Consider the following 12,464-nt stretch of genomic DNA (forward strand, 5'->3'; position numbering starts at 1 on the left):
TACAGGAAAGGCAAAGTGTTTTTCGTATTGAGATGGTTCCCCGGGCTTTGAGTAATTAGTCTGGACTGCGGGGGCTGATCCCAACAGGGCCGTAGCCACGGTACAGTATCAACTGCCCTATATTGTCAAGTGTTGATTATCTGGGGGTTTGAGCGACTCAGCTGAGTCAGGTTGTGGGGCTGGATCAGACTAATAGGTAATTAAATTGACGTGCTATAGAAAAGAAAAGACACTCCTTTACTACATTTGTCCCTTGTTAACTGGGTCTGAGAGAAGAAACAAAAGGACGAGACCGCGTGTCATAACGTGTTCATCCATCCACTTTGTTACATTGCATCTTTCTTGACCGCCGAGTTGAAACATGATCAGAGAGAGTCTCGTCTCTGTTATGTACGTACAACGAGACCCAGCTTCTCGTAACCGAGCTTCCAGTGCGCGGGATAGACTATTATGGAAATGGAGTTGGATTTATGGATATGACAAGGTATATAGTACAGCATGAATGTGGGGGAAGAGCCCAATGCCAGCATGTCTGGGAGCTCCATTTACCTTACATCGTGCGTTTCGTCTGGGCCTAGGAACTGTGTCCCGTTGACCGGCTCCGTTTTGCTGGTTTTCCGTCTCCGCCAATTTGACGAGGGGGGCTTGTGACTCCATGATAAGGAAGTTTTTTTTCTTTCTCTTATTACTATGTGTTGTGGAACAATTCGGTCAAATTTGAGGCCCGTCAACAGTGGTCATCCATCATATGGGATTGCCATGTTGTGGGTTCTCGGCCAGGTCCGTATGTACACTCACTTACACATGGCAAACAGTAACTGACGGTCAACGCCTGTAGAGGTCGCATACGATGCCCACAAGGGTAGATTAGATGATGGTCCATCCGGGGCCTCAAGCCTGTGCATTAGAACGGCCAAGCACTGTTCTCCCGGTTGACAGTTCCGCTGTTTAGTTACCTGTCTAGCTGTCTTTCGCTATCTTAAACGATGGTCCTTGCTGAAGAGACTCTAGACAACTCCACTTGAGGCTCGCCAGCGTTGACCCCTTCAGTTGTTGTCGTTGTTGCGGAGTCGACTAAGTCGCCCCCTTGCTTGGAGGTCAAGATCAATTAGACTCAAGGTCAAAAAGACAGAGTTTTCACCTTGTTGGTCGTTCACGTTCTCGAATGAGCCGCAGTCTCACCTTGTCTTTATCCATGATCCCTGTCCCTTTGGGTCAAGGCTTCAACACCACGGGCCAGTCGTTCTCCCACGCTGTTGTTTGGTTGAAAGTTCGCTTATGAACTAGGCATGTACATACATATTTTATAGTGGGCGGATAACTTCGGCGCAAACAAAAGATTTTTTCTCCTTGCTTGTCGTCATCCATCAAATAAGCCTCTTACAGTCGTTAATGGAGACCACGAGTGCGTGGAGAAGTAGGATTTGTGTTTCCAGCTAACGGAGATCAACTACCGTGTAGAGTTAGGGTCCTCTGCTTTTCTCAACACGGAGCTGACAGAAGCTGGGGGTACTGTTGTTGCCGACTTCAGTCTCGACCGGGACCGGCCCGGCTTGTCAAAGAGATTTTAACAGTGGCCAAGGCTTTTCTCCTCCAGTTTTGTCAATAGTTGAGACATTCATAGCCTTTTCAGTGTTGTACAGGTACACTAAATTCTCGTCGTATCAGCATGGTATTGGTCCTTTTACTATGTACTATTAGGGCTTACTATAATTAAGCCGAGGTACGTTGTTAGGTCTGATAACACAACATGGCTTATTGTCAAGTCAAAGCAAGGCCAAGGAAGTGGCGGACATGCTTTTACCCGCTCAGAATATGAGAGGATTAAAGATCAGCGTCATATAGACAATATTTAGAAATGACTACATCTCTTCAGTAAATAGCGTCTTGTCTTTGGTATGGGTTTGTATTCTCACAAATGACATTGATCAATATGCGGGACTAGAAATTTGTCGCCTGATATCGTCTAAGTCACCTACAGTCATTGGTTCTTGATTTCACCCGAACGGATATATAGAAAAAAAACCCACGTATCGCATCTGAATAGAAACTGCCGTTTGCGGTTGCTTGCTTTGTTATGTCTTTCGTGTTGATGCACGTCACGGATCGCCTCAAACTTCTGTTGCACCAATGCAACCTTCGAAGTGGCTGCCCTGGAGAGGTTATGTTTTCGCGAATGAATACAGAACACCCACAACTCGAAAGTAGCGTTGTGATAATCGTCACACCAGGCGTTTGCGGGCAACGATGCATTGCAGTCTCTTTATGTATTACCCTACAGACCTCAATATATAACTTTGTCTCTCAAGTAGAGAGTATAGTTACCGGGTAGCCCTGAAAAGACCAAGATGTCTCTATCTTCAAACAAGTCTTATCGCTTATCAGTATATACCAATCCTTATCTTCTGCACAGCACGATATCCTTTATCTAACCACCCCCATCCTCTCTATCTCATACTCTTATGAACCTCTATCCCTCTATGATTCATGCCCCCTCATGTGAACACGCTCGTGATCGCTTATCTCGGTCTTGCTTCTCATGCATGCCTGGTCAAGTCAGTCATTCAGCCAGCCATCTTATCCTCACAAGCATGGGGGGTGAGAGGAGGCCGAATTACCATATCCAGTAAATGGTGATCCTCCACACACCAACAAAGTTCCCGATAGCTACTGCAGCTATGTATTTTGGACCATACACTACCCCACGCTCACTTACAAACTCGGCGATCAAGGGACCAAAAAGTGAGCACGCGCCATGAGAACTCCCAATAAAACTGGCCAATAGATAAGGCTATTCTCTTGTTGTTCTGTTATAGAAGGGAACCGTCCTTGGGATCTCCAAGGTTGATCATCACTTCAGTTTGTCGTCATTCCTCCTCGGTACAAGACCGAGACTCTTGGACCATGTTGCATTTGCGTAGTCATTTTAGATTCGGCACTTGAGGCAGATCTTCATCTGACACGACTCAAGGAGATGGCATCATCAGTCTGCATCACCAGGACCCTGGAGATGTTACGCGTTATCATGTCATGTCATATTGAGCCACAACATTGCTTGCGTGTGGCTGCTCCAGCCTCCAAGTGTACGTATCCGACACAGAACTCAACCAGTTAGACTTGACGAAGCGTCAAAGTCCCAACAGTCGAAACGATCAACGTCAGAAATCCATCTTCTTGCACAAGTCCAGTTTTAGGTTATAGAACCAATTGTGTCACTTGTCCAAGTGATGGCGTCTCGGCAAGTATTCAACTGCCGATGGTCCATCAACATCGAGTAATTCAAGCCCCTCATGTCGCGATATCATGACACAATTCATGAGCCGAGCCGTTCATCATTTGTTCATCCTAAAGAAGGGCTAATGGCCTGGACATTGTGCCTGCAGTACAGCTGTTCCGCCATGTAATCCATTCATCAACGAAGCTATTATCGTATCATAACCCAAATTGCAATGCCAGACTTCAAATTCATCGCAACGTTGATTCAGTATTCACTGCAATGATAGAACGTGGGATATTCTTCTCATCTAGTTAATTAGTACACAAGAAGGAAAGCTTAGACGACATAGCGTAGTTATGAGTTTCGAGGGCTTGCAACTTTAGTGCCAGTCCGTTGATTTGACAAAAGACCCTGAGTTCGCCGATAAACCTGCTTCTTACCCCTTCCCAACGTTGATGCTTTAAGGCTTCACCTGCACAACATACAGCACTAACTCGACCAACACATGCCGGCAGTTTATTGGTGCATCATGTACGACGCACATCTTAGGGCGATGAATACCTTGGTATGGAAAGTTGCTAATGAAGCGGTGAATCGAGACTAAACAAGCCATTCAAGTTTGAAATTGTACTCATCTCGATCTCCCTTTATGCAAGTAAATAATGACTCAATAGCCCACCCTCTCTTGTCTTTGGCCGTTTATATCCGGAAGAGAAAACCTCATCGTTACTTGGGCGTATGTTTTAGGCTTTATCCGCGTCAGTTGGAGCACGCAACTATGCTAGCTCGGGAACCGAACTACGGTGAGCTCAATGAGATGAGAACCCTCACGAGATTTTGACGATTTGCTCTTTCCACATAACACAATGGCGTTATTTGGCTTAAGGCAAATATAATGACCAAGATGATCTCATATGACACCACACCGCTATTGCAAAGAGTGTATTGAAGTCATGATCTTGGTTCAGGCCGTAACTAACAGGATAGAATGGCATTGGCAGAAAACAACTGGTACATGTTGATACGGAGCATCATGAAGGACCAAGACTTGTCAAGCCACGGGGCAAAAACTGCGATGACAATTAAGCCCCTGGCTATTGGACTGCATGGCTGTACTCTTTGACCTCAGACTGGTCTCGAGTAGATTTCGATTCCCCCTTCTCTGGCAAGCAATCAATGTGTTGCTGTTGGCCCCGTCATTTGAAGACTATGGTGGTCGATTGGCATTCATGTCGAGAATGCTCTGAAGTGTAACATGGCTATAAGATTATACGTCTACAACATGCTACCTCTACAGTGAGTGATTTTGATGAATCGCACAGGTATCTTGCTGCAAACGAATTGACACAAATCTGCCAGATCACTCTTGAACGTAGAAAACCAAATTGTCGTCAAGTGCCCAGCACGATATTGATTTAATGTTTTGAACTTTTGACCGTTTGAACCTTGGGTCTTGCGTCCTGTCTGACTTTAAGCAAAACTAGAACCACAAACCCAAAGTAGACGATGATATATAATAAGACATAGGCTCACAAGTGAGTGAATGTGAGCCATGATTACAAAATTTGATGTTCCCTGAAATATCCGCTTGCATGCTATACCCATCCGAAATACTCCATAAACCCCTTCATTCATGATACTGATATTAAGAAAAAAAGCTAAGACGTCAGGCCTGAAGTAACAGGTATAATAAAGAAAGTGATAACATGTCAGGGCCGTTATGGGTGATAATATGTTTGGTGGGTTGGTTGTCCTGAAACAGAGGAAGTGTGTCTTTCGGCCGCAAGTTCCTGAGGTCCATCGGACGTGAAGTATCCTGTTCCATTCTTAGACGAGTTGGAGCCCACAGTCCCATCGTAATAAGGAGGGCTTCCTGGAGAGTGAAGCTGATCTGGTATTTGTACTGTGCTTACTTGAGGAACCCACAGATTCCCATGAGCATCGTATTTTGGCTCAAGTGTTGTTGTGACTGTTTGCGTAAGCGGCGAGCCACGCGTAGTGTCCTCCATATCTCCAGATGGAAGTTCCACTGGTGGCCCCGTATATGACCGAGCTACCTGAGAGCTCGCGAAAGGACTCGCAGGATTGAAGCTTGATGATTGCGGGCTCCAAGGACCAGGCGAGCACTGGTTAGAGATGATGGAAGGGTGCGTAGGGTGGTGATAGTTGTAATCCTGAGCCATTGGCTGTTGAGAACCAATTCGCTCGCGTCGAGCTCGCCGTTTCCGAATTAGGCAGAAAGAAGCCAAGATTATACCTATAAGAACAACTGCTCCGCCGACCGCTATGCCTGCTATAGCCCCGGTCGGTAGCTTATTCTCCGATTCGGAACCCCCCGTCGCAGTCGCGCCCGATACGTTTCGTGTTGCTGTTCGTGTTCCGGCTGAAGCTGTTCGTGTCATGAGAGCATTGAGATCTTGGTGGTCGAAGCCACCTGCTGGTGCTGTTTTGGTTGCACCGCCCTTGGAGTTTCCGCCCACAACCGAGATAATGTCCGATGGGACAGCGTATTGAGTCAATTCAGGGTCATAGAGCATCCATGGTGATTTGTTCTTGTTCTGCCTGCCAAGGGACACGTCATGTAGGCCCCATTGATCTGGAACGTCGCAGTCATTGTTGAGAGGGAAGAAGCCGCCATGGACAAACATCTGGGCCTCGTTTACCACGTTGCAGGACATGCTGTGATGGGGGTAGCTTCCGGTCCCATTCTCGTTGGGGTACATCTTAATCCATGTGAACGTGGGCAATGTTAGGATGTAAATGTCATCGAAGCCTGCGCTTCCTTCTTCTTGACCAGCACCTCCATACAGGTAACTAAAGAACATCCTTGTTAGAAAAACATCCGCTCAATCCGGTCAGGAAAACTTACATATTGTAGGAAGATTGGTCATCCACCCAAGTAGCACCAGCGCAAAATCGTCGGCGTGATTCCGGAACATCGCCTGTTGCATTCTGGAAATAACTCTTGCCACTCAGGACATCATATAAAATAATCTGTTCCATAGGCTGGCCCTCCCAACCACCGTCATCAGTAGCACGGATTCCTCCAAGGTAGACAAGCATTCCACCGTCTCCGGCAGGGATGTGGACCATGACACCTTCTGCACGACCTACATCATCCGGGCCAGTATCGTTGGACCAGCTATTCGTGTCCATCTCGTATCGCACCAGGTACGACGTGGGTACCTGGGGAGCATTACCCCAATCAGGGACTGTCGCGTTGTTCATCCATCCGCCGTAATAGTAAGCCTCTCCACGGTCCGGAATGGAAACGCCAGCTCCATAACTGAGCCCGACGATATTGTCAGTCCTAGAAACTCCGAGGCTATCCCATTCGTCGTTGATAATGTCGTAGGCATATAGATCAAAGTCCCAAGGCGTCACATCGTTATATTCGCCGCCAAAGAGATAGATCTTCTTGTTGATAGTATCGGGCCAGAATATTCCACCACTAACATCTGGTACTGTCGAGTTCTTGCTCAAATTCGCGTATGGTTGAGGCATGCCTGTACCGGCGGCAGTTCTCAAATCATGGTAGAGAAAGTAAGGATCTAAGATAATTAGTTGAGGAACACACGGTGCCATCCACCGTCGCGAGTCAGGAATTTTCACGTACTCGAGACGTTCGGTGGTGTTCCTGAGCTGCCATCGTAGGTGACCAATCCTCCGCCGATGTAAAGCTTTTCATCTACCACAGCACTTTGATGGCCCCATCTTCGGCAGAAATTCGATATGGGATCCCTTTGCTGAACTGTGAAATTGACGAAAAAGAACAATAATGATAGAACCGTAAGGTTCTGGCGAAATTGGCTGGCGGGAGAGATTGAGATCCACATCATGGCTGCCACCGTGATGCTATATACATACTCTCCTGGCCTATTTGTTAGTCGCAGACCGCGGGAGACGAACGAGGTTTGATCTGGGCGATCGTCGTTACAACAAGAATGGCCGTATGTTTGATGAAGAGAGAGAAAGGTTGACACCCAAGCCGCTGGACGAGAAAGAAGATGGACATTTGCTGATCATTCATGAGCAGGGGCCAGGAGGGATCCGCTGGGGGGCAGAAATGCTCAAGCCCATTGCGGTGAGAAATGCTACAGAGCAATCTCACGTTTTTCTTTCCGGCTACCACATAAGCTTGCCGGCAGATGAGAGTGGCTCAGACGTTATCCGGGGCTGACCTCGCTGCAAGGTCTAGACTTCCTAGTCCAACGCCTCAAACGACTCGACGGCGTCAAGGACTGCACTTGCAGCGGGTGAGAGCGCACTTTGGATGAAGCAAGAACTGTAAAAAACCACTCAGCGCTCAGAACCTTGGCGTTCCTGGTTGCCAGCTGGTCAATCATGGTGAGACGACGGATGCCCCCGACTTGTTCGTGGCACCAGCGGGCGTTGCTAGCTCGTCGGCTGCTGATCGTGATTCGTGCAGGGCAGAGAGCTGGACGCAGCTAGGGAACTCAGAATGAGGAATCTCCAATCGTCATACGGGCTTGCATTTCAGCTCAGATTCGCAGAGTAGAATAAACTCAAAGGTAATCGGCCTGCCCAATTCTGGGACGGTTTGCAGGGCTGAATGGGGTGGAGCCCACTTGTCTGAAGCCCCGTAGGTTTCTGATCTACTGCACCCAGACTAATGAGGTCAGGATCGATAGTGTCAATGACAGGATGATTGTCGCTTTGACGTTTCATTTCCAGATATCTTCAAGATGAGTTTTGTGTCAGGCGGGGCCGTTCTGGGCTGATAATAAGCATATTGAACCGACCCGTCAGTCTGGTATCAGTAGTCATCCATTGTCAAGGTTCCACCACAATCTCCTATTGGACTATATTTTTCTTCCCCTGCCTCCGTCTCACCTTAGCCCAACAAGGTTATCGGCATTTGTCCGGGCACAGTAATTTATTGTACGAGGCACAAGCCGTCCACCATCCACTCATCGTGGAACTTGGCAGCTCCGATGCTACGCAAAACCTTTCATCCAACTGTCATCTTGTACTCCTCAGTGCCTAATTTCCGATGGCCCTCAGATCTAGCATGACACAGCCGGCAAAGTCGAGGTTTGCCGGAAGTACAGCTTTGTCCGAAGGCACGACTAAATTGTCTAATGCAACCTGAAAAGCTTCGGCAACGGTTGCGTCTGGTTGGTGTCCTGAATTCTCGAGCCCCTCTCCGTCTCTTGACCCTCCAATCTCTCCAGCGGCAAAAAAATGTATTTCGTGCTCGAGCAGGGCCGCCGCTCCCAAATGACTGAGCAGGACTATGTAGGCTCGGTAGGCGTCCAAAGCTTTTTGCGCCATGTCCTCTCTGGATTCATCTTGTAACAATTCAAGTATAAGCGATCGAACTGTCGGGGGATCTTCTTGATCTACGTCGCCGACTAATAGCTTTAGGAGCGCCTCCCGGCCCTTCGCGTCAAGCTTGTTTGGCTTAGGATCCATGGTGAAGTGGCGCATGTATGTTCCTAGAACCTGGATTATGTCTCCTATTCCTTGATCGCTGGAGCTCCAGTGATTGATCTCGGATCCCATGTTCAAGTATTGGCGAGAAATCGTGGGAACGCAAATTTCAGCCGAGAGCTTCATTCCGAAGCCACATAAGGGTCCTCCCAAATGCTCTTCTCTGGCTGATAATCTTTGCCCAAGATTACCAATAAAAGTTAAAAGGTCGCAGGTACTCTGCGGAACATTTGGCTGCCAGAAACTCTCGCACACATTTCGAACATTGAGAGATAGATCTGGCTGTGAGTCTTGTTGAGCGTTATGTGCTTGGTAAAAAGCAATGCCATTAGGATTGCATGATAAGTACTGCGACACTAGCCTGCGAAGGCTTGTGAGCGAGTCTTGGCTCCTTAGTGCCTCTGATAGCTGGCTTGCAGAAACCTTAGGACCTTCCTCAGATTTGAACAAGCTTAATTGTGATTGAAACCGCTGTAGAAGCAGTGGATTACCTTGATGTAGAACATTTGCTTCAATACCATTATTCGAACAAAGCAGGTGGAGCTTGCTGGGTTCTGTCTTGGCAGTCGAAGTGTCAATAATAGCGTCTTGCGAGTAGCCGATCAGTGGATAATGTGATGGGGCTTGGAGAGCCGCGGAGAAAACGTCGTAGCTTCCGAGTCGCCAGGAATTTAATGGTCCCGATCGTGCTTCAAAGACCCTCAACCTCGATTCATCCAACGCTTTCTCGAGCTTGAAAAGTTTTCTTCGAATGGCCTTTTCCTTTGAATTTCGTGACCATAGTTGGATTGCCTGTATGTCATCCTTTTCTGTAACGGGTCGCACGTGCTTGCTAAACATGTCGTCAAGGTCAAGCACAAGATCGTTAACCTCGAAGTATTCGTTTTCTGCTGGCGATTTTGGCGCGTATGGCCATTTGTTGAGGACATAACATATATCGCCCGACTCTGGATCCTTCTTTTTGATAAACATTTTGGGCCGTCCCATCAGTTTGGAGGCTTTGCCTGCTGCTCGACGAAACATTTTTGCGACGAGGTACCGCCGCGCATGTGAAGGTGATGATTTGGTAATTATCCGACCTCACAGCACGGCAAATGCCAGCGCGCGACTTGAGGAGGTGTAGGTGCAGAAGAAAGTGTCAGGTGGAGTGTTGTTTGCTGTTGAGGGAAGAAAACAAGGAATACTCAGTCCTGCAACGTCTGGATTGTTGTTTTAATAGGTACGTAATCATCTCCCCCGCAAAGTGAAATAGACCCCTGCTGGTAATGGTTCGTTTTGGACAGTTCATTAGTTGTGAGAATGATCTTTCAGGCAGGTGCTCTCGCCCTATAGGTATGTAGTCCTGCTTCTAAAAAGCGGGAAGGAGCGGGTCACCCCGCACATTCAGCCAAGCGAGCAGGAAGGCTCTTAACAGAACTGTCTGGATGGTCAAGTCAAGCCGAACATCCATATCTGCCTCTCAGATTTTGTCTTAGAATTATCCAACTGTGAAGGCGTTTTCTCTAGACTTTCTAGTTTCATCTTTCTGACTGCAAGGGTTACGGCTGGATGGAGTAAGTTCACCCATACATTACTTATGAGTATCTGACAACTTGCTATCATTATTTACAAAAGAGAGATAGCAGTAATCTCAGCAGCGCCACCCAAGGAGTATAGCAGTAAAAAGTGTTGGATATGGTTCAGCGAGGCCACGGAGCTGCGCAACCAGAACCTTCCAAAGTGATGAATGTGACCAGTTAGTTCTAATCGAGGGCTACATACATGTATTCTTCCAACGTACTGAATTCTTTCTTGTGTTATCTTTTCAAGTCAGTGATAGCTTCTGCCCCGAAAGCCCCATCTCAACTTTGACCCAGTCACTTACAGGAACGCGCTGTGTTTGTCTTGGTTAAATTTACCTTTCAGTTGGACACATTGATTTCTAAAGGCAAAGGCCAAATTGATATTGGGAACTTATTTGGTACTCGAGAAAATAAATGTCAGTAGAAACTACAAACTCTGACCGTACCATCCCTATGTAGGTGCGTACAAAGAATTGGCCGTACGAGAGACAAAATTAGGATAGCTTTTGTCATTTAGATTCGGCTTCTTAGGCTGTTGATTTTTATACACTAGAACAGAAAGTCAACTTTCCTAGGCAGCTATATAGTCTGAGATTCTGAATTTGTTCTGTCTGGTAAGTGATTTTTTTTTAAAGGGAAGATTTAAATTTCCTGCCTGATATTTACAGTGCTTTTAAATCCGATGGCAGATACCTGATGAGCTAACAATACCTTAGTACCTCCTATAGAGTACCTAGGTATTTACCTGCCTCAACCCTGAAATGAAGTCTGTGATTGTGAGATAACCCTTGTTATAATTTGTAGAGTGTTTAGGCGAATTAATAAATTGACCTTGATCATCTGCTGGAAGCTAGAAGAGACGTTTGCAATCTATCCAGTCTCTAAGACAGACTTTTCCCTTTGCCTTGTAGTTGAGTCACAAAAGGGGACTCAAAAAACAAGCTCATTCTTACACAATTTGATATTTTTGAATTCCGAAGTATAATAATGACTTTTCCTACAATATCTATACAAGCACTGTCCCCTACCTGTGACAAAGTTGTCAGGCAAACAAGTCATCATACCTTGGAAGCTAAAATCGTCGAATAAAAGCACTGTCCAGTCGCCCAGTTCTTCCTTCAGAGTCGCACTCCACTTTCCTCCTTGAATCAATCAATTCCGAGCAGCACGCACTCACTCAAACCCACTTCATACAACATCAAAGTCAACATCATGGCTCCAGGTACACCAACAAAGGATTCGACCGTCGCGAATGATGCGGCGCAACAAAGCGCCTCCGATAATGCATCAAAAGCACAAGATCGTATGGCTCGATTCAAGGCCCTTCAAGCACGAGCCAAGACTTCGTCAGAGAAAAACCTACAAGAGGCAACCCTTGAATCGCAAAGATTAGCCACAGATCCCAGCCAACTCACCGCTCTGCACCGCAAGCATGCGATCGCATCTCACAAACTACTCAAGGCAGACGTCGAAGAATCTGGCGGAGATTTCGAGCGAAAGCGCGCGTGGGACTGGACCGTCGACGAGAGCGAGAAATGGGATAAGCGACTCAAGAAGAAGGCGGCTCGTCGCGACAACAACGCTTTCGCCGACTTTACACAAGAAGCGAACAAAGTATACAAACGACAACTTAAGAACATCGATATGAATGTGGAGAAATACGAGAAGGACAAGCAGGCTCTCATTGAAAAGGCAGCGGCATCGGGCGGTCTGGATATCGTCGAGACCGAGGACGGCGAGCTCATCGCGATAGACAAAGACGGTTCCTTCTACTCTACTGCTGACTCTACAACATTTACTCAGAACAAGCCAGACAAGGCAGCAGTCGATCGCTTGGTGGCAGACTTGCAGAGAGCAGAGGAACAGCGACTAAAGAAGAGAAAGGAACGTATGGCACAGAACGGAGACGATGGCGACGTGACCTACATCAACGAGAAGAACAAACAGTTCAACCAAAAGCTATCCCGATTTTACAACCAATACACTGCAGAGATCAGGGATAGCTTCGAACGAGGAACAATGATCTAATGATGGGAATACTTGATGATTTTCGGCCTCAAAGTCTAAAATGACTTTTTCCTTTGCCTTGCATCTTAGGAGTGGGAATACAACAGGTTACGTTCTGACCACTATTCACACACTGTTGCATTATTGGCATTTGCAGTTAAACTTGCATCTCCTTTCGGATTGTCAGCAAGTCGCCCTCTATAACAGGTTACGTCATGGGTTGA

General features: G+C 46.9%; 3 protein-coding genes across 3 annotated transcripts; 1 reads left to right on the top strand and 2 right to left on the bottom strand.

Moving 5' to 3' along the window:
* Window positions 1-4,935: 4,935 nt before the first annotated feature.
* Window positions 4,936-7,056, bottom strand: FPOAC1_010474 (uncharacterized protein; the record flags this gene model as incomplete). Its single annotated transcript, XM_044854865.1, has 3 exons — window positions 4,936-6,031; window positions 6,087-6,768; window positions 6,834-7,056. The coding sequence occupies 3 exons, from the start codon at window positions 7,054-7,056 to the stop codon at window positions 4,936-4,938; spliced, it is 2,001 nt and encodes a 666-aa protein (XP_044702178.1).
* Window positions 7,057-8,221: 1,165 nt separating this feature from the next.
* Window positions 8,222-9,694, bottom strand: FPOAC1_010475 (uncharacterized protein; the record flags this gene model as incomplete). The annotated part of the gene is made up of 1 exon (XM_044854866.1): window positions 8,222-9,694. One exon carries the CDS (start codon window positions 9,692-9,694, stop codon window positions 8,222-8,224), a length of 1,473 nt encoding a protein of 490 aa, XP_044702179.1.
* A 1,751-nt stretch (window positions 9,695-11,445) lies between these two features.
* Window positions 11,446-12,261, top strand: SYF2 (pre-mRNA-splicing factor syf2; the record flags this gene model as incomplete). Its single annotated transcript, XM_044854867.1, has 1 exon — window positions 11,446-12,261. One exon carries the CDS (start codon window positions 11,446-11,448, stop codon window positions 12,259-12,261), a length of 816 nt encoding a protein of 271 aa, XP_044702180.1.
* Between the last annotated feature and the right edge of the window lie 203 nt (window positions 12,262-12,464).

The sequence above is a fragment of the Fusarium poae genome, chromosome 4 (genome assembly GCF_019609905.1).
Source record: "Fusarium poae strain DAOMC 252244 chromosome 4, whole genome shotgun sequence".
Taxonomy (NCBI): Eukaryota; Fungi; Ascomycota; class Sordariomycetes; order Hypocreales; family Nectriaceae; genus Fusarium; species Fusarium poae.